We start from the raw sequence: 22,267 nt of genomic DNA on the forward strand, positions 1-22,267 counted from the left end.
CGGGCCCGAGGATGCCGGGGGCGGCGGAGCGGCAGCGCCCGGCCGAGCGGCGGCCCCAGTGACGGCCCCGCCATGTCGGTGATGGTGGCGAGGAAGAAGGTGGTACGGAAATGGGAGAAGCTGCCGGGCAGGAACACCTTCTGCTGCGATGGCCGCATCATGATGGCCCGGCAGAAGGGCATCTTCTACCTGACGCTCTTCCTCATCCTCGGCACCTGCGCTCTCTTCTTCGCCTTCGAGTGAGTGCCCGGGGCGGGGGGAGCTGGGTGGGGGTCTCCTGAGACCGCTCTGCTGTGCCTGGGGGGCAGGAGGAGCCCTGACGGGGCTTTGTGCCTTTCCTCCCATCGCCACGATGGGCCCTTGGCCTTGGCCCAGTGGGAGAGGATGGAGCCCGGCGAGGCATCAACGCAGTCTGACAACAGAGGGAGAGGGGTCAGTGCCCATCCCACCGCCCCAGAGCTGCTGGCAGCGTGTGGTGAGGCCCTGCAACCCTTATGGGTGGGCTCTGCCCAAGGGACAGGGCCTCCCCCCTCCCTGCAGCCCTCCCATGGGAGGACAGCCTAGCTGTACGCTCATCTCCCCCAAAATTAGACCGTGTTTGGCTGAGTGCTGGTGTTGTGTGAGGGGGCAGGACAGCTCTTTGGCCTGATCAGGAGATGTCAGCTTCAACAACATCAAAACTTTCCTTCTCCGGCCTCCGCCGGTGTGTTTTTGTTTGTCTCAGAGGGGTGAAGTCCTGGTGCTGAATAACACAAAAGCCGTTCAAGGCAGCGAGGCAAACAGAGGAACCTGTTTGTTCCTCTGGTTGTTCTCCCAGATCAGAAGCCTAGATGCTGGCCTCCTGGGCATCTGCCCCAGCCCAGGGAAACGGCCTCAGTTCCTCTGGCCCAGCACTGCCCTCTGTATTAGGCCTTGGAAGGGCTTTCTGGAAAGCCCCACGAAGACCCTGCTGCATCCCAGCCCAGCGGGTAGTGCCCAGTGTCAGGCCCCAGCTGGGTACCAGCTTTACGTTTCTGCTTAGTCGCTGCTTGGCTTTGGAGCGAGCATCATACAGCTGTAACACAAGGTGCTGGGCTCCTGAAATGATTCCTGACTCAGTGTTATAGGTAAGCAATGACACTGCTTCCTGATGATGTCCTATCTGAAAAATGGGGCTCAGACTTCCTGCCTTGCAGGAACAATTACTAAGTGTTACTACTCCAAAAACACTTAGTGGGAGGGGTAATTGCTCCTGCTCCCTGCAGAGCCTGTCCCCAGTCTGTCCTCTGCTGCAGCTCGTGGAGTAGCACGGCCGTGCCCTGTGTCCCCAGCCCTGCGTGTGCTGGCAGTGACAGCAGTGCAGCCGGGAGCAGAACAGCGCAGGGTTCTGTGGGTGAGGGAGAGGTTGGAGAAACCCAAAACACTGATGTGACGATCTCAAAGCATGATGCCTTAACGCTCTCTGCTTGAGCGAGGTGGTTTTGTTACGAAATTGTCGGTGGCTTTTTGTATTTGGGAGAGGAGTGAAATGTTGTCTTCCAAACCAGAAACATTCCACAGCGTTTCTGTTTCGCTAACCGTGCTGCAAAGGCTGTCAGTCTGGTGCTGGAGCCCTGGTTACCCTTTGTGTTGTCTGTGTGCATTAGGGTGCTTTAGCCGGAGGGCCTTGGCTTTCATCTATCAGTTTGCTGGGTGTGTTACCTTTCGGCTCGTGGCTGATTCTTTGGCATTTGTACTGAAATTCCCCGTTTCCCCCCGTGAAGTTTGTTCTACGATGGACCACTTGGGGTCGGTGGGGTTTGGTCGCGAAGAGAAGCAGCCTTGCTGGGTGGAGGAGTCCTTCCAGTCCTTGTGTGCTGACTGCAGGGTGCCCCTTCGGAGTGCTTGTTCCATTCAGCTGAATCACTTGCGCAGTCACACCTTGGCTGAGCGAGGCCGGGGGTGCCTGCAGCCAGCCAGCACCGACACACCGCGCCGCAGCTCCGACCCCGCCGCCGCGCCGCGCCGGCTCCGATTACAAACGCCGTGGTGTCGATCCGTTGGTGACTGGCATCGCGCGTCACGAGATAAGCTGCTCGCAGAAGGAGTCCTCCCCAGCCACCAAATGACAGCCTTTCTGCTTTGGCTGCTGCTGGTGGTTTTTTTTTTTGTTGTTTTTTTTTTCCCCCCCGATCTGCCGCATCTCCGCTTCAACGGAGCCAGCGAGCGGGCGTTGCGATGTTTTTCTTCTCTTGACCTCAAAGCTGCGGACTGGAATCCCGTTGGAGGGGAGAGGAGGTGGCCTGGAGGACGGATCCGGCTGCTGTACCTGGAGGCCAGCCCCTCCAGCTCGATGGAGCAGAGGCACTGGGCTCTGCAGGAGCGCTGGGCACCGAGCCCAAGGGCAGAGCGCGGCTCTTGCTGCTCCCAGGCTGAACCGGTCCCCGTGGGGTCGGTCCTTGCGTTTCATTGAGTCTGCTCCACGGCCATAACGTGTCGCATAAAATTGTGTTTCATGTCCCCTTGGTGTTATTCGAGGCATTTATTGGGTGTGCAAGCTGCTGTGCGAGGGCGCTCGGTGTCCAGCTGTGCCCAAGGGGTTGGACACGATGGGAAGCGCAGGTGAAGCCCTGCTGAAATGGTTTGGGGAAGGACAGGAGGGGATGGAGCGTCCCCTCTGGCTGCACGGGTTTCTCTTTGTGGTTTGCTGGTGCCCTTGCAAGGGCTGTCCTGAAGAGACAGGCACCCCCTTCTCTTTTTGTCTTCAGCTTTTTGGCACAAGCACTCAACGTTTGTAAATGTTACAGCAAGATAGCGCCCGCCATGCCAGGCTCCTGGCTGTGGGAAGGGGCTGCTGTTTGCTTTTCTGATAACCGAGCTCGTTTATCTTTATGGTTTTTTCTACATTCTTAGCTATGTAGAGATTAAAATGTCTTTGTTTTTTGATAAGCTGAGAAGCCCGGGCTGACCCTTTGTGTGACTTTGCTTTCTGCTTATTTTTCTTCCATAAACCCCAGACATTCAGGATGTTGCCCTGTTTGGAGGTGCAGCTGAGATGGCTTTCCTCTCTGCTCAGGTGCTTGCCAGGCGTTGTCCGAAGCTGCACAGGAGCCCATCAGTGCTTGTTAGTGTTGCCATGCTCTCTGTGCAGGCAAACTTGATGGCACGCAGAGCTCAGCTCGTGCTGCTCGTGAGGACGTGTGTCTGCGAGGAGCTGCCCCCGTGTTTCTGCATTACGTGCCCTTTCTCTTGCGCTTTGCAGGTTACTCCTCAGCTCCACCAGCGTTCCCCACGCAGACCATGCTGCTGCCTTCCTGCTGACGTGGGTTTGGGCAGCTTGGGAGCACCCAGCTTGTGCTCGCAAGTGTGACTGCCCTCCAGCTGGGGCTGTAGCGTGTGGTTTTGCTGTCCCTGCTGACTGATGGGGATGGTTTCTGCTGGCAGCTCCGGTTGTGCCTGAGCCTGGTGAACGACCCCCAGCCCGATGCACTGTAGTGCAGACGGTGCTCAGGTTTTCCCATTCCTCTAGGCTGTGCTGGACGTGCTGGCCGCAGCACGGCTTCCCAAGTGGCCTCCGTGTCACCGGGACAGCAAGCCTTAAACTTGCAGCACCTCCATCTGTTGCTTCTGGCCGCTCCCCCCTCCCCTTTCTAATGGTCTCTTTGTTTCAGTCTTTCTCACCCCCCTCCCATGACGCATCGTAATAGTGCTGTTATTGTCTGATATTAGATGACAAAATGCTCCAGAACACAGATACTGCTCTGGGAGGGGAGGAGGAGCCATATCCTGACATCCCAACAGTATGTCTCTGTTGGCGCTCAGCTTTCCCAAACAAAAGATCTTTAAAACGTCTGTTACTTAGCGGTGTAAATGAATTACCGAGCTTAATCACGCTGCAAAGTGTAAACTGAAGGCTCCCAGCACAGGGAGTACCTGGCTGCCTCCTTGTCCATACTGAGCCAGGACCCGGCCTGCTCTACACGGTGTTGTTTCCCTTGCTGCAGTGGAGAGGACGGTCCTGCACTCGTTTCCCATCTCCTAAAATCACCGCCTTCTCCCCGTTCCCGTGCCACGTGGTGCGGTGGCAGCATGGTGCAGGCTCTGCTCTGCCTCCCCACGCTGCTGCTTTCCTTGCAGAGGTGCCCAGGAGGCGGTCAGCAGGCAGCACGCTGGTATCGTATCCATGCTGGTGCTTGTGCACAGGACCGTGCTGCTGTAAAGCTTCATTCTGTGCCTGAGGAGCACACCCGGCACACATCACATGCTTGCAGGTAGTAAATCTCTGTGCTGACAGCGCGCTGAAGAAACTTGTGAAGGTGTCGGTGTGTGGCTGAGGCTGGGAGCTCTGGCACTGTTTCAGCTCAGCTTTAATGCCGTTCATGAATCCTTTTCCAAAGCCTGCAACGTGTTCCTGTTGTTCCAGCGGCTATAAAAGCTGTCCTGTCAGCTGGACAAGGGTCACGCTGCAGCCCTTTGGGACAGACCGCGTGCAGCCTTTGCAGGAGTAAACCGTATTCCTTCCCAGCATGGGACCCAAGGTTGCTGTTTAATTGCCAGTTGACTTGCAGCTCTCTCTCTCTCTAGACTTTGTCCTTAGAAAGGGAAGGCACAGTTATCTCGGGCTGCATTGAGGCGGTAAGCCCAGCCCTCCCACTGCTGGCTCCGGCTTTGCAAAGCAGGAGCGCTTCACTCCAAGGGTTGTGCTGTTTTGAGTAACTGCAGAGTTGGTAGCGTCTAAAATTAACGATGTTGGTTTAGGGGACGGGCCCTACATGTCGCTGCGGCCAAGGCACGCCGTGGTGTGTGGTCTGTCTGTACTTTGCTGCACACAGGGGACAGTCACCAGAGTCAAGCAGCAGCACGTGGAAATCTGTTGAGCTTTCCTGCAGTGGAGGGTGAGTTTGCAGAATTTGTTGCTGCAATGGAAGCAGAACTTCACCCCAACGTGAGCAGGCTTTTCTGAAGGAACCAAGGTAAAAAGATGGTTCTATCAGCCTGATGCCCCTCTAAACTATGGCTTGAGTACACGCCTTCTGTGTGGCCTGCGCTGAATCACACGTGGCGACATTTACAGGTGTCCAGAAGAATCGTGAGGCGTAATGAGATTATTTTCCTTTGTGCTTTTGCACTGCCTCGATCAACAGGATTACCAACACAGATTTCTGCTTGGACCTTTCTGTGTGTGTAAAGCAAACAAACCTCAGGCTGTGTTTCCTCTCTCAGGAGCGCACATGGGAGAGTCTTTGTACTTCATATGGAACTTCTTTTGAGTCCCTTGCCTCGGAAGAGTCAAGGGAAGCCAGGCGTCTTGCTGCACAGGGACATTGCACTTGCATGTGAATCCATCCCTGAGAAGGAAAGGGCACAGTTAATCCCTGGAAAGTGGTGCTGGAAGCTGCCTGTGTACGGGGCAGCCGGAGATTCCTATTGCTCCAGTGCATGTCAGTGCCTGTGGGCTTTCAGAGAAGGCTTTGGGTGCTTCTCCTGTAAGGTATGCCCTCTTGGCAGCGGCTGCCATGGATGTCCTCTAGGCAGGATCCATCGAGGTGGCAGATTGTTTCTGTTGTCACAGTATGCTGTGTTCTGGCTGGTTAAATGCACGGTGCTCCTCTGGTTGTAGCTGGCTGTTAGAGCTGCCCCAGCAATGTTGCCTCTTTGGCGGTGGGCTCAGAAGGAAGTGCTGAACAGCTTCAGAAGTGTCTGCATTTCGATGACGTGCCAGGATTTTAGGTCCTGGCCTGGACAAGACCTTGCTGTGATCCAGTTCATTGCTTCCTGCCCTCTTTTGCAGGTGTCGGTACCTGGCAGTCCAGCTCTCTCCAGCCATCCCCGTGTTTGCAGCGGTTCTCTTTCTGTTTGCCATGGCCACGCTCCTGCGGACGAGCTTCAGTGATCCTGGGGTGATCCCAAGAGCCCTGCCTGATGAAGCAGCCTTCATTGAGATGGAGATTGGTGAGTGCTGCGCCAGCTCAGCTGGTGATGGCTGGAAAAGCTTTGGTGTTTCTGGCATAGTTTAAGTTCTCTGCAGAGCTTTGTTCCCTGTTGGGCCTCCAGAAGTCCCAGACTGGGCATCTTACAACCTGCGAGCTAATTCTCCTTGGCTGAGTCTCAGAGAGATGGGGTGCAATGTTCCATTCTGGCAACCTTTTCACACAGTTTTCTCTCTCTGTAGCTGTGTACATAAGCTCAGTTTGCTCTTGGTAAGGGGTGCAGGAAGCTTGATGCAGGACTTGTAATTCTCCAAGTAAAAAGGAAATTTGGCAGATGAAGGTCTGCTCAGTAATTTATGTATTTTATTTTATTTTTTTACCTTCCCCATACACTCATGAAAGCTCTGGCATCTCTTCTCCCAGCTCCAAGCTGCCAGGTTGGCTATGGGGTGTGTGAGCAGAGCTATATCCACTGGCTCTAGACCCAGCAGGTTCTGAGCCAGCAGGTAGAAAAAGCAAGGAGGAGAGTTTGTTGCTCTAGTCTTGTCATGTCATAGCAGTGGGCCTGATCTCTGCTTGGTTCTCATTCTCAGAGGCCACCAATGGGACCGTGCCGCAGGGTCAGCGCCCGCCCCCACGGATTAAAAACTTCCAGATCAACAACCAGATAGTGAAGCTGAAGTACTGCTACACATGTAAGATCTTCCGTCCACCCCGTGCCTCTCACTGCAGCATCTGTGACAACTGTGTGGGTGAGTACAAGAGGCTGTGGCTGCTCCTGCATCCGGGTGCTAGGTGAGAGCCTTTGGAAGGGAGCAGGTGAAGATCTGCACTCAATCACTCTGCATCCTGTCTCACGCTGCACATGCTTCCAGCAGCGATGGAGGAAGTCCAGCATGGTGTTGTCTGAACAGATGGGGACAGTCTGCCTCATCTTAAGCCCGAGGAGCTTGAGATTTGCTCAGAAACCTGAAGCCAGATGGTTTGTCTTTGCCAGCGTCTCTTTGGCAATAACTACTCTTATATAAGTCTAAGTTATCCATGTAAACACACAATCCATTTTTGAGTTTCACTGAACTGCTGGGCCAGAGGATTCCAATGGAGAGCTGCAACTTCTGTGAAAACAACTAATTGCACTGGCTTGGAGACTGTGCTGTTTCAATGAGTGCCCTTTTCTTGTCTTGTCCACTTTCTACTGCCACAGCAGCTCTCTTAGTCCTCTTACATGCCATAATTAGCTAATATTCCCCCTTCTTTTGAATCTGTCTCTGATACAGCCCTTTGAGTATTTGTGCAGTATCTTGAACCCTCTTGTAATGATCCCAGTAGGAGTAAATCAGCATGTGGGTTAGATGAGAACTGCTGAACCCCTAAACCCTCAGCCAAACTGTGTGCTGCTTTAGTAAAAGCTATTATACCTCAGGTTTCTGGGAGAGAAGACATGCATGGGGCTAAGCTCTTGGATTCTACCTTAATGTGCAAACTGACTCAGTAAAAGTTTCACACTCACTTTTACCTGGCCTCCACTGCTCCCTCTGGAAGGGGGCATGATACAGAGCCTTGAGTTAGCAGGGGGTTTGCCTTGTTAGCCCAAGGAATCCTTGTCAGCCGTGTACACTTTTGAGTTGAGGGCACAGAAATAAGCACCTGGAGGCAGACAGCACTGTGTTAGAGCAGCACTGATTTCCATCTTTGCTTTCACAGAGCGCTTCGACCATCACTGTCCCTGGGTGGGCAACTGCGTGGGGAAGAGGAACTACCGCTATTTCTACCTCTTCATCCTCTCGCTGTCACTCCTCACCATCTACATCTTCACCTTCGACATAGTCTACGTAGCACTGAGTGAGTCTGGCTGGGCTGGCTGAGGGTGAGGGAAGATGCTGGTGGTGTTGTGAACCCAGAACTGGCAGACTGTGAGAGGGAGCTGGACTCGGTGTGATGTCCCAGAGACCAAATACCTCTTTCTTTATATTGCCAGAATCTCTGAAGATTGGGTTCCTGAGCACGTTGAAGGAAACCCCAGGGACATATCCTTCCCACAGTGCAGAGGGGTTGGTTTCTCCTAAGCTGGTGGGGGAGTGTGAGCTGCATTGTGGAGGGGATTGAAGTCCTGATGCCTAGGCTTCTCTAAGGAGTTTTTCAGGGCATCCCCCCATTCCTCCTTGATTTACAAGGTAACAAGCAATTTTATTGGCTTTTGGGAGGGGTAAAAAACAGAAAACTGTGCCTGTGTAAAGAAAAGAAACTGGACCAGTGTGCCTGGGTGTAATGACTCAGCTGGGGCTTGACTGTCTGCCTGATTCCCAGTCCTTAACTGTTCTCACTGTACTGGAGGTGCTCATCTGTTTCTTTACCCTGTGGTCGGTGGTGGGGTTAACTGGGTTCCACACCTTCCTGGTGGCACTGAATCAGACAACCAACGAAGACGTAAGTAGTGTCTTTCTGTTCCCCTGAGTCACCCCTGTTTCTCTTTGCTTCCTCTGCATGTCAACCATTGCATCCTCCTTGCTGAGTTGCCCTGCTCATGCTGCAGCTGGAGACAGGTGTGGATGGAGCAGACCTGAGCTTGTGTCCTGTCTGTTGCAGATCAAGGGTTCCTGGACTGGGAAGAACCGTGTGCAGAATCCCTACAGCCATGGCAACATGGTGAAGAACTGCTGTGAGGTGCTCTGTGGGCCTCTGCCTCCCAGGTACGTTCTTGAGGGACAACCTTGCTGTTGTTGCTCCAGATCCTGGGGCTCCGAGGAGTTCTCCTTGCTTGGGTGCAAGACCTGGCTGCCTTTCTGCAAGTGCTCTGTGCTGAGGGCTTCTGGAGTTCCTTTGGGCTACAGCCAGATGCTCCAAGGAGGAAGGTCTTGTGTTGCCTTCTTTGCATGTTTCCAGTGATGTGTTCCCGAGCTGTGTGTTTGGGAAGCAGGGGAGGGGTGAATTCCCCTCTCTGGGCCAGCATATGGAGAGGAGGCTGTTTCCAGGGCACTTGTTTCGGTGGATTCCCACTCTGAACTGGGCTGCTCTCCAGTGGGATTGGTTTTCCTAGCAGAAATGTTGACACGGTAAAATAGGCTGGGGCTGTGCATAGCCTGTTTTGGAGTCGGGGAGCCTCTTGCCTTGACTTTTGTCTTCCATCAGCAATTTTCCTGCTACAAAGAAAAACTGATGCAGGTGAGGTGCAGGTCTCTTAACAGTGTGATTCTGTTCTGGCAGCGTCTTGGACAGACGGGGCATTTTGCAGCAAGAGGAGAATGCAGCTCAGGAGGAGACATGCACACGGGGGCCCAGTGCTCAAGAGCCCACTGCTGCTCAGGGCCCTGGTGGGCAAGCAGAAGAGAGCAGCACTCAGCAGGATGGCAGCCTTCCTCACCAGAGTGCCGTGAGTGATCCCTTCTGTAAGGGCTGGGCCTACTCCTGCTTGGGTGGGAGCTGCTTATTTCTCTAGCAGAAACAGTCCAGACTGCTCCTGCTGGAGCAATCCAGTGCTCCAGATCTTTGTGAAGCTGATGTTCTGCCTGTTTGGTGGACCCTCGTTTCCCCTTTTCCCAAGCACAGCTGAGAGCTGTGCCCACCAGGGCTGGAGTCAGGGGCTGCAGGGCAGCGGGGCTGCATCTCTGTGCACAGACGTGCTCTGTATGGAGGTGTGTTCATGCAATTCACTGCTGTCTTCTCTCTCCAGGTCCCTGTGCCATCCCTGAGCAACGCTGAGAAGCCAGAGGAGAAGCAGCTAACAACTGGGGAGCTCCCGGTCCTATCCCAGGATGCTGGGCAAGCAGAGCACTAGCCTTGCTTGAAAGGGAGAACTTTCTTGTTTTGTCAAATCAAAGCTGGAAGTGATTGAGGAGAGGAGGAGATGGGCTGGATGGCAGGCAAATGATTCCTCACGGCCATTTTGCTTTAGTCATTATTCATCTCGATGCGCAGGCGGTGCGGGCTGGTGCTGGCCTTGCGTGGTGGCCAAGGATAACGAGCGCGAGCGGCCCACCATGATCACTGAGGGGCACTCCCCACCACTGGGGCTGGTCTCCCTGCAGGCCGAGGCAGGAACTCTTGCTCTGCAGGTTGTCTTCAATGCTAAATACTGGCTCGGTGGTCTGAGCTGCCCCTGCTTCTGGCCCTGACCGACCGGATGACTTGGGGTCACGCAGCTTGGATGCGACGTTAGGGCCGGCCTGCGCCCCGCTGCTGAGGAATCCTGATGGGAAAGGGAAAGCGATTGATGGCAGTAACGTCCTCTCTCCCCTCCTCCCTCCTTCCTCTAATCTGTGGCATTGTTTTATTGGTGAACGTGGCAGGGGTTGGCAGGAGACATTGTGGTGCCAAAAGGGCCCAAACAACTGGGAAGGTGTTCTGCTGGCAGTGGTTTCTCAAGTCGCTTCCTTCCCCTGCTCCCTCCTCACGCGACTCAGCAGGTGTGAGAGCGGCGGTGGCGTGGGCCTCCTTGGCATCCTTCCCTGCAGCTCACGTGTGCCGGGGAGGGGAAAAGGAGCAGGGCAGCCCGCCTTCCTGCCGCTCATCTCTGCGTGCACAGCGTGCCCAGCTGCCTCCCGGCCTCGTGCCGGGGCTGAAGGTGCTGCTGGGTGCCTGTGCCCTTCCCCGCTGGGCTGGGGCACGCCGCTCAACCACTGCTCTGTGCAACCTCAGCCCCGATTCTGTGTGGTGTTGTCGTGTCCCCGTGCATCCCCCCCCCCTCCCCCCCGCATTTCTCAGCCATCCTCGACCGGCTTTCAGAGCCTTCCCCCTCCTCTGGGCTTTGCTGGCTGCCCACGCTGTCCCCGCTGCACGAGGAAGGAGGAGAGGTGCTGGAGGCCCTGAGACTCATTTCCCATCGCAGCTCTCCCTCTCCGGGGCCCTGCAGAGGCTGGAGCTGGATGGAAGATGGCTTTGTGTCCCAGCAGCTCGCCATCCCTCCCATCTGGGTGTGCTCGGTGCTGCAGCGCATCCCTCCTTGCCGCCCTCCTGCATCGTGCTGCTTCCAGTAGCGATGTGGGATGGAGAGGAGGGCAGCCTGGTCCCTGCAGCTGCCTGGAAGGAGCTCTGAGGTCCCTCCCTGCCTATCTGGAGCGGTTCCACTGCCCTTGCACACCTCTCCTGCCTGCACCAATGCTCTACTGGCCAAATCTCAAAGTCATTGCGAAAAAAAAAAAGTGTATTTTGGGGGGTGTACTAATCTATTTTCTAACGCAGTGTGTCAAGTGCTGCCTGCTGGGCTGTCACGGATGCTGCCTGCACCTGTGGTTCCTGTCTGCTCTGTTCAGGTTCTTGTGAAGGAAGTGGGGGTAGGGTGAGGGTTGTTTTTTCTTCTTCTTCTTCTTCTTTTTTTTTTTTTTTTTTTTAAACAACAAAGGAAACTTAATTGCTTTGGAAAATGGCTGAGCTATCGCCTCTGCCTCTCTTTGTCTGTGCTTCCCTAAGTGAGCTGCTTCCTTCCTTGTCCCCTGTGCACCTCACACATCCATGCAGTGCTGCAGCCAGCCCTTATCTTACCTGTGTCCTGCTGTTCCCCAGAACATGGCCATCAAGTGCAGCACGGGCCAGTCCTGGGAGGATAAATTGCTCCATCCCCAGCTCCCTCCCCAAGCTTTTGGGGCAGGTAGGAAGCAGGCTGAAGGCCAGAGCACGCTTTTATTGGGATCAAGTAAAGGAACAAACTCGAGGCTCAGAGGTCCAAGACTACAGGGTGGGAGTTGGAGGTGGTTGAGTGCAGCTGTGAGGGCCTGGGCTGTCTGAGTGCTGCAGTCCTCTTAAGCCCAGGGTTTGGTTGCAGGTGGTACACACTCCTGCCCACCTCCTGGCCCTGATGGTGCTGCAGCTGCCCTGCCCCTTCCCGAGGATGCTTAGGGCAGCTGGTGCTGGGAGGAACCAGCCTGTCTGGTCCCACAGGGCTGTAGGGAAAGCCTGGACCTGCACAGGTCATCCCCCTTCCTCCCACAGCCCCTCTGGAACATGGGGGTTCTCCCCCAGCTGCCTGCTGGTGCTCTGCTGGGCTGCTCTCAGGGCTCGGCTGTACCTCCAGCACATCTTCCCCCCTCTGCTTTGGCTGTGTGAGGATGGTGATTGGGGAAGGCAAAGTCCTCCTTGCTGGTGGAGATGTTGCCTGGATGCCTCTGCTTGCTTGCATGATTTGCTCAGCGCCGGGCTTGCTCTGTCTATGCTCTCCCTGCAAGGATGCAGGCTCCTGTGCACTGTCATTTGCTTAGCCTGGCAGATGAGGGTTCCCAGAGATGCTCCTGAAGCTGTGGATGAAATGGGGCAGGCCCGATAGGGGCAGCCCAGCCCAGGCAAGCAGACCTGCAGCATCGCTGGGGCTGTCCCACGGTGCCTGGGGCACCTGCTGCAGGGGATGGTGGTGCGAGGCAGCACAGAACATCCTGGGGCAGCACGCCTGGGGGGCCGACCTGCCTGCAGCGCAGAGTCCTGCCGTGGGGCCTCGTCCCTGGCATTCGCCCGCTCCCCACTGAGTTCTCCCCCCTGTCCACTGCCACACCAGAGCCCGTAAAGCACCGTGGGGGCTCAGGAGGACTCTGCCATGGACAGAGCCTGCAGCTGCCCCTCGGGGCTCGGCAGCTCGACCTCCTCGCGGCTGCTATCCAGGGTCTCGGATCCCTCGAAGCAGCCCGAGTCCCGGGGAATGTCCCCCTTGGGCTCCGAGGGCGAATGCTGCTCTGCGGAGCCGTCCCCTTCCTCCGCCTCGCTGCTCGCTGCTGGGGAACACGGGACAAACCATCAGGCCCCCGGCTTGCTCCCTGCCACCGGGGCTGGGGCCAGCGTGGGACGTCCCCTGCCCCCCTGCCCGGCCCTTACTGTCATAATCCAGGAGGAGCTCGGCGGCCGTGAGCAGCTTGGCGCGGTGCTGGGGGTCGGTGATGTTCAGCTCGTTGAGGTGGGTCTCCCGCAGCTCCTTGAAGTCCTCCAGGGTCTGGTAGCCGTTCAGCAGCAGCGTGGAGGTGTGTTCCTGGGGCAGCGAGCGGCACCATGGAGAACCCAGCCCTGCTCCAGCCCGTGTGTGCCCCTGCTGTCCTCCTGGGCCAGGTGGGCTCTACCCCTGTCCCGCTGCGGTCCCTGTCCCCCCCGGCCCTCACCTGCAGGTTGATGCGCTCCAGCAGCTCGTGGAGGGTCTTGGGCTTGAGCCGCTTGCTCTTGCCCTGGCCCCGGCTCTTGCGGGTGGGGGCTGTCTCCTCGGGGATGACGTCCACGTAGATGAACTTGAAGGAGCCCACCTTGTTGTTGAGCAGCCCCGTCCAGGTGCCCACGGGCGGCTTCTCGATGATGCCAATGATGTCCCCTTTCTGATCCGAGGGATCACAGCATCATTCAGGTTGGAAAAGCCCTCTCAGATCCCCCAGCCCAACCCCAGCCCACCCCACCATGCCCATCACCACGGCCCCGCAAGCTGGAACGCCTCGGGGACGGTGAGCCCACCGCTCCCTGGGCAGCCTGATATCCAACCTGAGCCTCCCACCCCCACGCCCGCCTCCCTCAGGGACATCCCCGGACACCCCCTGCCCCTCACCCGCAGCTTCAGCGAGTCCTTGTCGTAGGGGCTTGGCGTGAAGTCGGTGTGCACGCGGGCTCTGCCGCAGAAAGGCCCGGTGTAGGCTGGGCTGCTGCCTTCTAGCTGTGGGCTGTCCTGGCTGGGGCTGAGCCCCTCACTGCCTGCGAGGGGGCAGGAGGGCTCAGCACCAGCACCGGCCTCGGGTCCGTGCTCGGGGCTGTGGCTGCACTCACCGCTGGACAGCTGGCGGCTGAAGGACGGGTGTGCATCCTCCTCCATCTCCAAGTAGGCCAGCGGCATCTTCTCGTGGCTCGGCTCCTCCCCTCCGGCTGAGGGCAGAGGGGATGGACACCCCTCTTCCTCCACCTCCGCCTGCTGTGGGGAGCGGGCTCGGTGCTGGGAAGCGGGGACGGCTGCCCCACAACCCTGGGCCCCGTGCTCACCTTCCCCTCGGCCAGCGCCCGCACGGCCATGCGGCCCATCTTGCGGTTCATGGTGCGGGAGATGACCGCCCGCCACTTCTTGCTCAGCTTCATCCCGCTGCCACTGCCCCGCGCCGCCTCCTCGGGGCCCGCGCTGCTGGGCTCATCCTCGGGGATCTGCGGGGGGCAGAGAGGGGAGGGCACGGGGAGCTCCCAAAGTTCCAGACCGGGGCACAGCCGGGCCCTGGGAGCCCAGTGGTGCGTGGGCTGCTGGGGGGCTCGGGGACTGGGAGAAGGGCTGCGGGTGGGGATGGGTGCTCACGTTCTCCTCCAGGTTGAACTCCTTCTCGCTCGCCACCGGGGAGCTGACTTTGGACTTGGCGAAGTCCTTGAAGCTGCTGGAGCGCTGCAGGGAGAGCTGGGGGCATAGGGAGGGGTGAGGGCTCTTCGTGCTGCTGGGGAGGCTCTCCCCTCAGCCCCAGTGCAGCAGCACTACCCTCAACCATGGCCTTACAACTTCCCCACCCGGTTCTCCTTTTTTGCCAGTTCCACTGGGCACCCCTTTTATTTTCTCCCTGCTCCTGCACTTTGAGCTCTCTGTGTCTCCTCTGCATCCCTGTGTGACGGCAGCTCCCAGTGCTGCAGCTGGCACCACGGCCTTGCTGCACACCCGGCCCTGCGCTGGGGAGGAGCCAGTATTGCAACAGCACTGGCACAGCATTGGCAAACCACGAGCTCGGGGGGGCCCTGCACCCTTGGCAGCACTGCAGCCAGGCAGCGAGAGGGAAGTGAGAGCAGTGGGGATGCCCAGCGGGGCTCTCTGGAACAGCCCTGCTCTATGAGGATGCTGCACACCCATTCCCCCAGCAGCCGGGAGCTTCTCAGCGCCGTGACCCCACTCCTCTGTGCTGGGGACCTTCCTGCAATGGGGACAGGCAAAGAGCAATGGTTCTGCTGCTGCAGGGCCCTACTGCAGGCGGAGGGCTCGGTGCCGGTGCAGAGCTGCCGGAGGAAGCAGCGGATGCACGTGATGGGGCTGCAACCTCACGCTGCCTCGACCGCAGACACCTTGCTGGGAGCTGTGCCTGGCAGCCCGCGCGGCACCGCCATCGCCCCAGCAGGAAACGGCAGCGGCCGCCCACACTGCAGAGAGCAGTGGGGAGGGGGAGCTGCTGCCCCCCAGCACGGCCCCATGGCTCCCACGGGCGTCCACGGTCACTTAGGGGTCTGAGCATCCCCAACCCCACATCGTTGCCGCGCCCCGAGGATGCGGTCCTGCTGCTGCCCTGCACTGGGAGCAGGCACCGGTGGCGGTGGCCACACATCCCACCAGCTCCCGGCCAGAGCCGTGTGCTCACGGGGCCATGGTGTTGTTGGTGGCTGCTGGCAGTGCCACCTCGGTCCCGCTCTGCCTCATCCTCCCGGACACACAGACTGCATCTCCTGGTGCTCCCAGCCCTAAGTCCCACCAGCAGAGGATGGCCATCCCTAGGCGATCCCCAGTGCTCACCTTCCTGTGGCCCGGCTCCTTCTCGCTGGCGTTGGAGGACTTGCGGCGCAGCATGGTGCTGGGTGCCGGGGCACGGCGCAGCGCTGGGGCAGCGCCTGGCAGGGCACGAACCGAAGCGTCGGCACCGCCGCTGGGAAGCGCACAGGAAGCCCGTGGTCACATGAGAGCTCTGAGCCGCACGGCTTCAGGGTGCGCAGCCTGGGCCAGGAGGAAGGAAGCCCTCCTCGAAGCGGCCGCCCTGCCCAGCACCCCGGAGCGGTGCCGGCGTCATGCCCTCACACCCATCTCCACTGTGCTGCTGGGCTCCGCGTGTCCCCAGGCAGAGGGAGAGGTGCCCATCCTGCCCCCCGCATCCCATTGCCGTGCACTTGGCCAACCCCTGCGTGGGGCGCAGGGTTGGGGTTGTGTTGGGGTCAGGGTTGGGTTGCAGTCACTCAGCCAGCCCTGGCGGGATGGGCACAGCCGCAGCACACTGACGCACACGCCCAGCGTTGACGCCGTTTAATTGCAAAGCACAAATATTTAAAAAAAAAAAAAAAAAGGACATAATGAGGAAGTGAGCAGCAGGGAGAAGAAACGTCCCCGGCTGTTGGTGGCGGGGTCAGGCCTGCAGCTCGGCCAGCAGCACGGAGATGAGGGAGGTGACGGCCAGCGTGCCCAGCGCGGCAGTCGTGGCAGCAGGGGCACTGCTCAGCAGGAAGGGCTCTGTGTTGCGCTGCAGCCAGCTGTACTCCTCCTCCAGCTGCTGCCGCTGCAGCTCCGGCCCCACGCGTGCTCGGATGGTCTCGTAGTAGGCATTCAGGTACTGGATCTGCAGGCAGACACCTCTCCGTCTGCGTGCCCATCCCCACCCCAGCCCCGTGCACCCACCTTGGCTCTGTGTGTCCCAGCTCCCATACCTGCTCCTGCGACAGGAGGCTGACGTCGATGAGGTTGCGGTCGTAGGGCACCAGGGACACCACCTCGAAGGTCAGGAAGGGCTTCTCCCCCGTCGGGTGCTGTCAGGGGGAGGATGCGAGGTGAGTGCACCACACCCAGCCCGGCGCAGCCCCCGTGGCACTGCCAGCCCCTCGCTGTGCCCGAGCCCCCCAGCCCCACACAGAGCCCTGGAAGGGGGGGGGCAGCTCCATGCTGCGGGTGTGCAGGGACAGAGGTACCTTGGTCTGAGCCTCCACCACCAGCACGGTGTCCTCAATGCGGATGCCGAACTCACCGTCCCGGTAGTAGCCGGGCTCTGGGGATAGTACCCAGCACATCCTGAGCCCCAGCAGCACCCCCACCCCGTCCCACTCCTGGAGAGCCCTGGGCAGAAAGCCGGGGACCTGCTCCCTTGGCACTGCCCCACGGCCATCCCCACAACCCCAAGGCAGCAGGAGCCGGGCGGGCGCACGCACCGATGGACGTGAACATGCCCGCTGCCAGCGGCACGTTGTTGGACTGGAAGCCCACCGGCCCTGTGGGGGACACGGGGTAGGTTATGGCTCACGGGGACGGTGCGTGCCCCCCCATCCTATCCCCTGTCCCACCCCCAGCACCTACATTCGTGCACCGAGAGGAAGTTGCCGATGCCGTGCCCGGTTCCATGGCCATAGTTGAGCCCCACGTCCCAGAGCGCCCGGCGGGCGAAGGCCTCCACTGTTCTCCCTGGGGGACGAGGAGGTGGAACAGGGTCAGGAGCGGCGGTGGGGACCCCTACCCTGCTCCCACCGTGCTGGGCTCCGCACTCACCAGCTGTGTTGGGTGGGAAGATGAGGCGGGAGAGGTCGATGTTGCCCATCAGCACGCGGGTGTAGGCTTCCTAAGAGGGGACGGGAGCTGAGCGTGGTGGTGTGGGACATTCCCCCAGTCCCGGTGCTGGGACCACCCCACAGTGCCGGCACCTTCTGCAGCGGGGTCGGCGTGCCCCAGTGCACGGTGCGTGTGATGTCCGTGGTGCCGTCCCTGCAAAGGGGATGCGAGCGGGGCCCCGTCACCCCACTGCACCCCGGGCACAGTGGGGACAGGGAGCGCTACGCACAGATACTGCCCGCCGGTGTCCGCCAGGTACATCTCATCCACTGACAGCTGCCGGCTGCTGCCGTTGGCTGGGCTGGGGGGGGAGGGGAAAGGGGGGGGCGGTGAAAGCCTGGCCACAGTGCCCCCACACCGCGCATCCCCCTCCCCATCCCCACACCTGTAATGTGCGAGCGCCGCGTTGAGCCCGCTGGCAGAGATGGACTCGAAGCTGGGCCCACGGCTGTGCTGCTGCACCCTGGAAGGGAGCGAGCGTGTGTGTGGGGGTGTGTGGGGGGGGATGCTGGGGGGTCCCTGCTGCCCCGTGCTGGTTGCTCCCCCCTGGGAGGCACTGACCAGCGGAGGGCATCGATGTGGCGGGCACCCGAAAACTCATCCACCTGCCCCTGCGGCACCATCTTCTCCAGCCACAGCAGGTACTGGATGACAGCCACCGCGTCCCGAACCTGAGAGCAGCCTCGTGGTACCAGGGGGTGTCACCGTACCCCCCGTGCTGCTGGCCGAGGGGATGGGGACGGCCTTACATGAGCCGCCCTCAGCAGCTCCTGCTCCTTGGCGTTCTTCACGGCCTTGGCGAGCATCACCGGGGAGTAGCTGTCCTCCAGCAGCTTCTCCTGCGCAGGTGACAACGGTGGCACACGGCCATCCCATCCCCTGCTCCCAGCGGGACCCTGTGGGGTCCACCACGACCTCACCTGGGGGATGATGCTGTAGAGGCCGTAGGTGGTGTACTCGGTGCCCAGCCAGATGGTGACGTTGCCCTGAGCATAGCGGTGGAGGTGGGCGCTCACCTGCCCGTAGTCCCACAGCTCCACGCAGAGCGGCCCCGGGCAGCCGGAGCGCAATGACCGCTGAGCCTCCGCCGTCAGGCGCACCGTGTCCACGAACAGGCTGGGCAGGGGGCACAGAGAAGGGGCTGGGGCTTGGAGGGGGAGAGGGGAGGCCGGACCCCTGGGTTTTACTGGGAGGGATGGGAGCTGTTCTGGGAAAGATGTAGGACTTGGAGGAGGGCTGCAGTGGGGTGGGCATCGTGGGACATGGTGGGTGCGCTGGGAACAAGTGGAAGCGGGGGGGTCTCACAGGGTAGGGGGGGAGGGCTGAGGCTGAGCCCCATGGAAGCTGCTGCCCACCTGATGTTGGTGGTGGTCAGGAGCGTGTAGGAGTAGAAGACGGGGTTGTAGGGGATGTCGTCTCCGCGGAGGTTGAAGAGCCCTGCCAGGGATGAGACAGCAGAGCCGTGCCCACCCACTCCCCCGCCGCCCCCGGGGCACTGCCACAGCCCGGTGTGCTACTCACAGGCTGTCTCCTCCAGCCCTGAGAGCAGCAGGGCCGTGGGTCTCTGCGTGTGCTCCTCCATCTGCTGCCGGATCCCGGACACCTTCTCCTGCCAGCTGCTCCCTGGGGTGGGGGGGTGGGGGGCTCAGCACACGGCCCTCCCCCAGCCAGGCGGAGTGGGCGGGGGGTGTACCTGTGAATTCCTCTGGGAGGCTGTAGATGCTGCTGGAAGGTGGGGGGGGTCTCTGGTTGCCCCACACTTGGTCCACGAGGTTGGTCTCCATGGGCAGGAGGTTGATGCTGGAGCCCTGCAGGGCCTGCCTGTAGCTGTGCCACGTGTCTGGAGGGAGAACGGCCATCACCCAGCGACCACCCTATGGGGAAGTGTCCCCCCCCCCCCGTGCCAGCCCACCCTACCGATGGAGAAGAGGAAGGGGTCCAGGCTGACGTTCCCCCCCGCAGGGACCACCTCCATGATCCACGTCCCGATGGACTCAATCCAGGCTGCAAGGCAGAGCTGCGTGGTGGGGGTCTGGCAATGGGCACCCCCTCACCCCCCCCACCCCACCCGCACTGACTGGTCCGCTGCAGCTCCCAGTTGCAGTCCAGCTGCCGCTCTGCCTGCGTCCAGTAGCGGCTGTCAGTCCACAGAGCCGCCCTGTCCTGCGTCACCACGCCGGTGCCTGGGGGGCAGCGGGTCTCAGGCATCACCTCTCCCCCAGTCCCACTCCCCAGCAGCCCCCCCCGGGGATGGGCACGGAGCCCAGCAGGGATGCTCCCACCTGCGGAGCCAGTGAAACCGGTGATCCAGCCCAGGCGGGCGTCCCGCTCGGAGATGTACTCGCTCTGGGGACGGGATGGAGCAGTGAGGGGCGGTCGGAGCGCTGGCACGGCGCGTGGGGATGGCACCTCACCATGTGGGCATCCGTGGAGGGCACGATGTAGGCGTGGACGTTATGGGCACGCATGGTGTCCCGCAGAGCGGCGAGCCGCGCCGAGGTGTTGGTGACCGTGGGGGGCAGGTACTGGTGGCACAAAGGGACAGAGAGGCGTGGGGCTGGGTAGGGGGCCGCTGGGGCACCCCGGGGTGGGTGTGGGCAGCATGCGGGGGGGCTCACCGGTGGGTCCACGGAGCAGTCCCGGATGTCGGTCCTGGGGGAGGCGGCGGGCTGCGAGCATCCCATGGAGCAACCTGGGGGGTTCAGAGCATCAGCGGGAGCTCGGGCTCCTGCTCAGCCCCAGCCCGGCCCGTGGCGACGTGTGCCCCCTACCCTGCAGCAGGAGCAGCCAGGCTGCGGTCCAGCGGGAGGGCGGCATGGCTGTCCCCACGCCGCGGGACATGGAGGGGACGTTTTGGCGGCGCTGGGGAGTGACAGGGCCCTCCTCCTGCGCCTTTGCCCCCAGGGTGGAGGGATGCCAAGGCCCCGGGCAGATACTGGGGGTCGTTGTCCTCTTCACCGAACCCTTCTGCTTTATAGATAACCAGATAACAGCAAACAGCTGAACCAGCACAAAGTCCAAAGATCTCCTGGAGGCAGAAACGCGGCCGTGCCAGCTCAGCCTGGCACGTCCCCGCTTGCACGAACCTGGGGGTGCCGCGCCGCCCCGCGACCCCGGGAGCCCTCTCCCAGCAGTGCTCCCCGGGTTGGGGCCGGCGTGCGGGGACGGGTCGTGGTGGCATCCCGCTCCCCCTGCCCGCGCCATCGGCCTGGAGGGAAATGACAACGAGCAGCACGGGGTGAGGGCACAGAGCCGGGGTCCTCCAGCCCCGCGATGGGGAAGGGGCCGAGCTCGGCTCCCGAGGTCACCTGCAGCGAAGGGACGAGTCCTCCCGCTACGGGGACATCCCCGTAGGACGGGCCCCGTGCAGCGCGGTTGCGGTGGGTGCCGGGGACCTTCGGGGGAGGTGCGGCCCCACCCGGGGGAGAAGAGCGGCGGGACGCAGCTGCGGGACGCGGGGTAGGTCCTACAGTAAATAAACGAGGAGCCGCTTGAGGAACGGGGCTCGCCGTCGACGTACCGCGCCGCTCAGCGATGCCACCCGCGGGGACCGTCCCGCAGCGTCACCGCGGAGCCGTCGGCCACGAGGTGGCACCACGACCGCAGCGCGGGGCCCGGAGGAGGCGGGAGGCGACGGCGGGAGCGGGTGGCATCGCCACCGCCCCGTCCCCGTGAACGGCACCGAGCCGAGGCCGGGCGCGTTCGTGTCACTGATGCTCCCGGCCAGGCCGCCGTCACCCCGAGCCCCTCGCCTGGGTCGCCCCACGCGGAGGGGGTGTGCGGGAGCCCCCGGAGAGGGCTGGGCTGGGGAGGGACACGATGACATGAAGCCGCTGCGATCGTCACGGCGACCAAAGTTGCTCGAGGATGCGCCATGCGGTTGCCGTGGTGACCATCAGGCATCGCTTCGCTTCCGTCCTGCTAATTAACAAAACGTGCTAACGATGCCGCGCATCCTCCTCCTCTTCCTCCTGCCGTCCCCAGGGACCCCGACCCGCTCACCGGGGGCTGCGCTGAGCAGAGCGGCCTCGACCGGACGAAGCCCATCCACTGTGCGTCCGGTGGGGCCCGGCCCGGCCCCCCCCGGGAGCTTTCCTCGACGGCGGGCCCGGAGGAAGGCTTGGGGGAGACATCCTCCCTTTGTGGGCTATTGTTAGCCTTCCGCCACCTGCGGGGCCGCGGGGTGACTCAGGCCGGGGTGATGCGCCCGAGCAAACAGGACGTGGGGTGGGAGGGAGGGAGGGAGCCCCTGGGAGCCCAGGAATGCGGAAGGCGGTGAGGGAGCGTTGGGTCCAGGGGAAATCCCCTGTGAAGAGGGACTGGGGATCCGCCAGCGATGGGAAGCACTGCAGGAGAGCACGGGGCACCCAGCTCCAGCCTGAAGGGGAGTCCCACCTCCAGCTGCACCCACAGCAGCTCCGGAGCTCTGCGCCTCTGTAGGGGTGCGGATCCGTCGCTTTGCCTCCATCAGCAAAGTCCCACTCGTGTCCAGCTGCACCTCGGTGGTCACCACATCAGTGATGTTGTAGAGGTGGTTTTGGGGGCCCTGTGCAGGCATCCCACACCTCCACAGCCCTCTCCTGCACGGAGCACCCGAAGCTGGAAGGGACCCACTGCTCCAGTCCCGCTCCAGCAGGGACCCCCCCCCGAGCAGCGTGCCAGGATCACACCCTGGTGGAATTCACTTCCAAGGGCAGACACCCACCACCCCTCGGGGTGCTGTGCCAGTGCTCTGCCCCATGCACAGCAAAGGAACGCTTCCTGGCAGCAGGGGACCCACCTGTGCTCCTGTCTGTGCCCACTGCCATATCCCTGGGGCTGCCCACAGCCCCACCTCCTCCTAAGCAAAGCATTTCCCCCTTACCCCCACCCAAAGCCCCTCTCCCCTTCAGCTGAGCCTCCTACCCACCAGCCCCCAGAGCTGCTCTCCAGGAGCTCTCCCTCTCCTCTGTACTCACCCTGGGTTTAACCTGACACAGGTGCAACCCCTTGGCCTCGTTAAACCTCATCAGGTTCACATGGGCCCACATGAGGCCCACAGGTCCCCTTGGGCAGGATCCCTCCCCTCCAGCTCCTCCACCGCACCACTCAGCTGCGTGACATCCGCGGTGCTGCAGAGGTCATGCTCTGTCCCCCCATCCTGGTCACTGTTGGAGGTGTTAAATCACCTTGG

General features: G+C 60.9%; 3 protein-coding genes across 5 annotated transcripts; 1 reads left to right on the top strand and 2 right to left on the bottom strand.

The window, feature by feature from the left end:
* On the top strand, positions 1-10,238 carry ZDHHC9 (zinc finger DHHC-type containing 9). The gene is made up of 9 exons (XM_021406328.1): positions 1-239; positions 5,750-5,910; positions 6,482-6,640; positions 7,593-7,730; positions 7,867-7,915; positions 8,213-8,315; positions 8,475-8,578; positions 9,093-9,258; positions 9,559-10,238. Exons 1-9 carry the CDS (start codon positions 73-75, stop codon positions 9,661-9,663), a joined length of 1,152 nt encoding a protein of 383 aa, XP_021262003.1. The 5' UTR covers positions 1-72; the 3' UTR covers positions 9,664-10,238.
* Positions 11,075-15,726, bottom strand: SASH3 (SAM and SH3 domain containing 3). Of its 3 annotated transcripts, none has more exons than XM_021406330.1 (8): positions 15,307-15,726; positions 14,119-14,214; positions 13,818-13,973; positions 13,608-13,746; positions 13,393-13,535; positions 12,962-13,168; positions 12,684-12,834; positions 11,075-12,583 (listed from the first exon to the last, which is right to left on the bottom strand). In XM_021406330.1, the coding sequence occupies exons 1-8, from the start codon at positions 15,358-15,360 to the stop codon at positions 12,393-12,395; spliced, it is 1,137 nt and encodes a 378-aa protein (XP_021262005.1). In that variant the 5' UTR covers positions 15,361-15,726; the 3' UTR covers positions 11,075-12,392. The 3 variants fall into 3 exon arrangements, with proteins under 3 accessions (XP_021262005.1, XP_021262007.1, XP_021262004.1); XM_021406332.1 differs by having other exon boundaries at positions 11,075-12,580; positions 13,608-13,749; XM_021406329.1 differs by having other exon boundaries at positions 13,608-13,749; positions 15,307-15,721.
* On the bottom strand, positions 15,861-21,303 carry XPNPEP2 (X-prolyl aminopeptidase 2). The gene is given in 22 exon segments (XM_021406333.1): positions 15,861-16,117; positions 16,206-16,304; positions 16,464-16,540; positions 16,701-16,760; positions 16,846-16,950; positions 17,035-17,104; positions 17,187-17,247; positions 17,324-17,395; positions 17,480-17,557; positions 17,656-17,765; positions 17,844-17,933; positions 18,015-18,210; positions 18,450-18,531; positions 18,616-18,717; positions 18,788-18,934; positions 19,012-19,098; positions 19,173-19,277; positions 19,377-19,440; positions 19,509-19,619; positions 19,713-19,786; positions 19,866-19,947; positions 19,949-21,303. Coding segments are annotated over 22 exon segments (2,409 nt in total). The 5' UTR covers positions 20,276-21,303; the 3' UTR covers positions 15,861-15,907.

Source organism: Numida meleagris, chromosome 8 (assembly GCF_002078875.1).
Source record: "Numida meleagris isolate 19003 breed g44 Domestic line chromosome 8, NumMel1.0, whole genome shotgun sequence".
In the NCBI taxonomy this organism is placed as follows: Eukaryota; Metazoa; Chordata; class Aves; order Galliformes; family Numididae; genus Numida; species Numida meleagris.

What these genes read in the sequence shown, in the direction of transcription:
- ZDHHC9 (XM_021406328.1), top strand. Translation starts at nt 73, where the DNA reads ATGTCGGTGATGGTGGCGAGGAAGAAGGTGGTACGGAAATGGGAGAAG. An exon ending in CTTCATTGAGATGGAGATTG is followed by an intron (nt 5,911 to 6,481) that starts GTGAGTGCTGCG and finishes TCTCATTCTCAG; the next exon opens with AGGCCACCAATGGGACCGTG. An exon ending in TTGAAGGAAACCCCAGGGAC is followed by an intron (nt 7,916 to 8,212) that starts ATATCCTTCCCA and finishes AACTGTTCTCAC; the next exon opens with TGTACTGGAGGTGCTCATCT.
- SASH3 (XM_021406329.1), bottom strand. Translation starts at nt 15,360, where the DNA reads ATGCTGCGCCGCAAGTCCTCCAACGCCAGCGAGAAGGAGCCGGGCCAC. An exon ending in AGGAGCCGGGCCACAGGAAG is followed by an intron (nt 14,215 to 15,306) that starts GTGAGCACTGGG and finishes CTATGCCCCCAG; the next exon opens with CTCTCCCTGCAGCGCTCCAG. An exon ending in CAGCCGCCAGCTGTCCAGCG is followed by an intron (nt 13,536 to 13,607) that starts GTGAGTGCAGCC and finishes GCCCCCTCGCAG; the next exon opens with GCAGTGAGGGGCTCAGCCCC.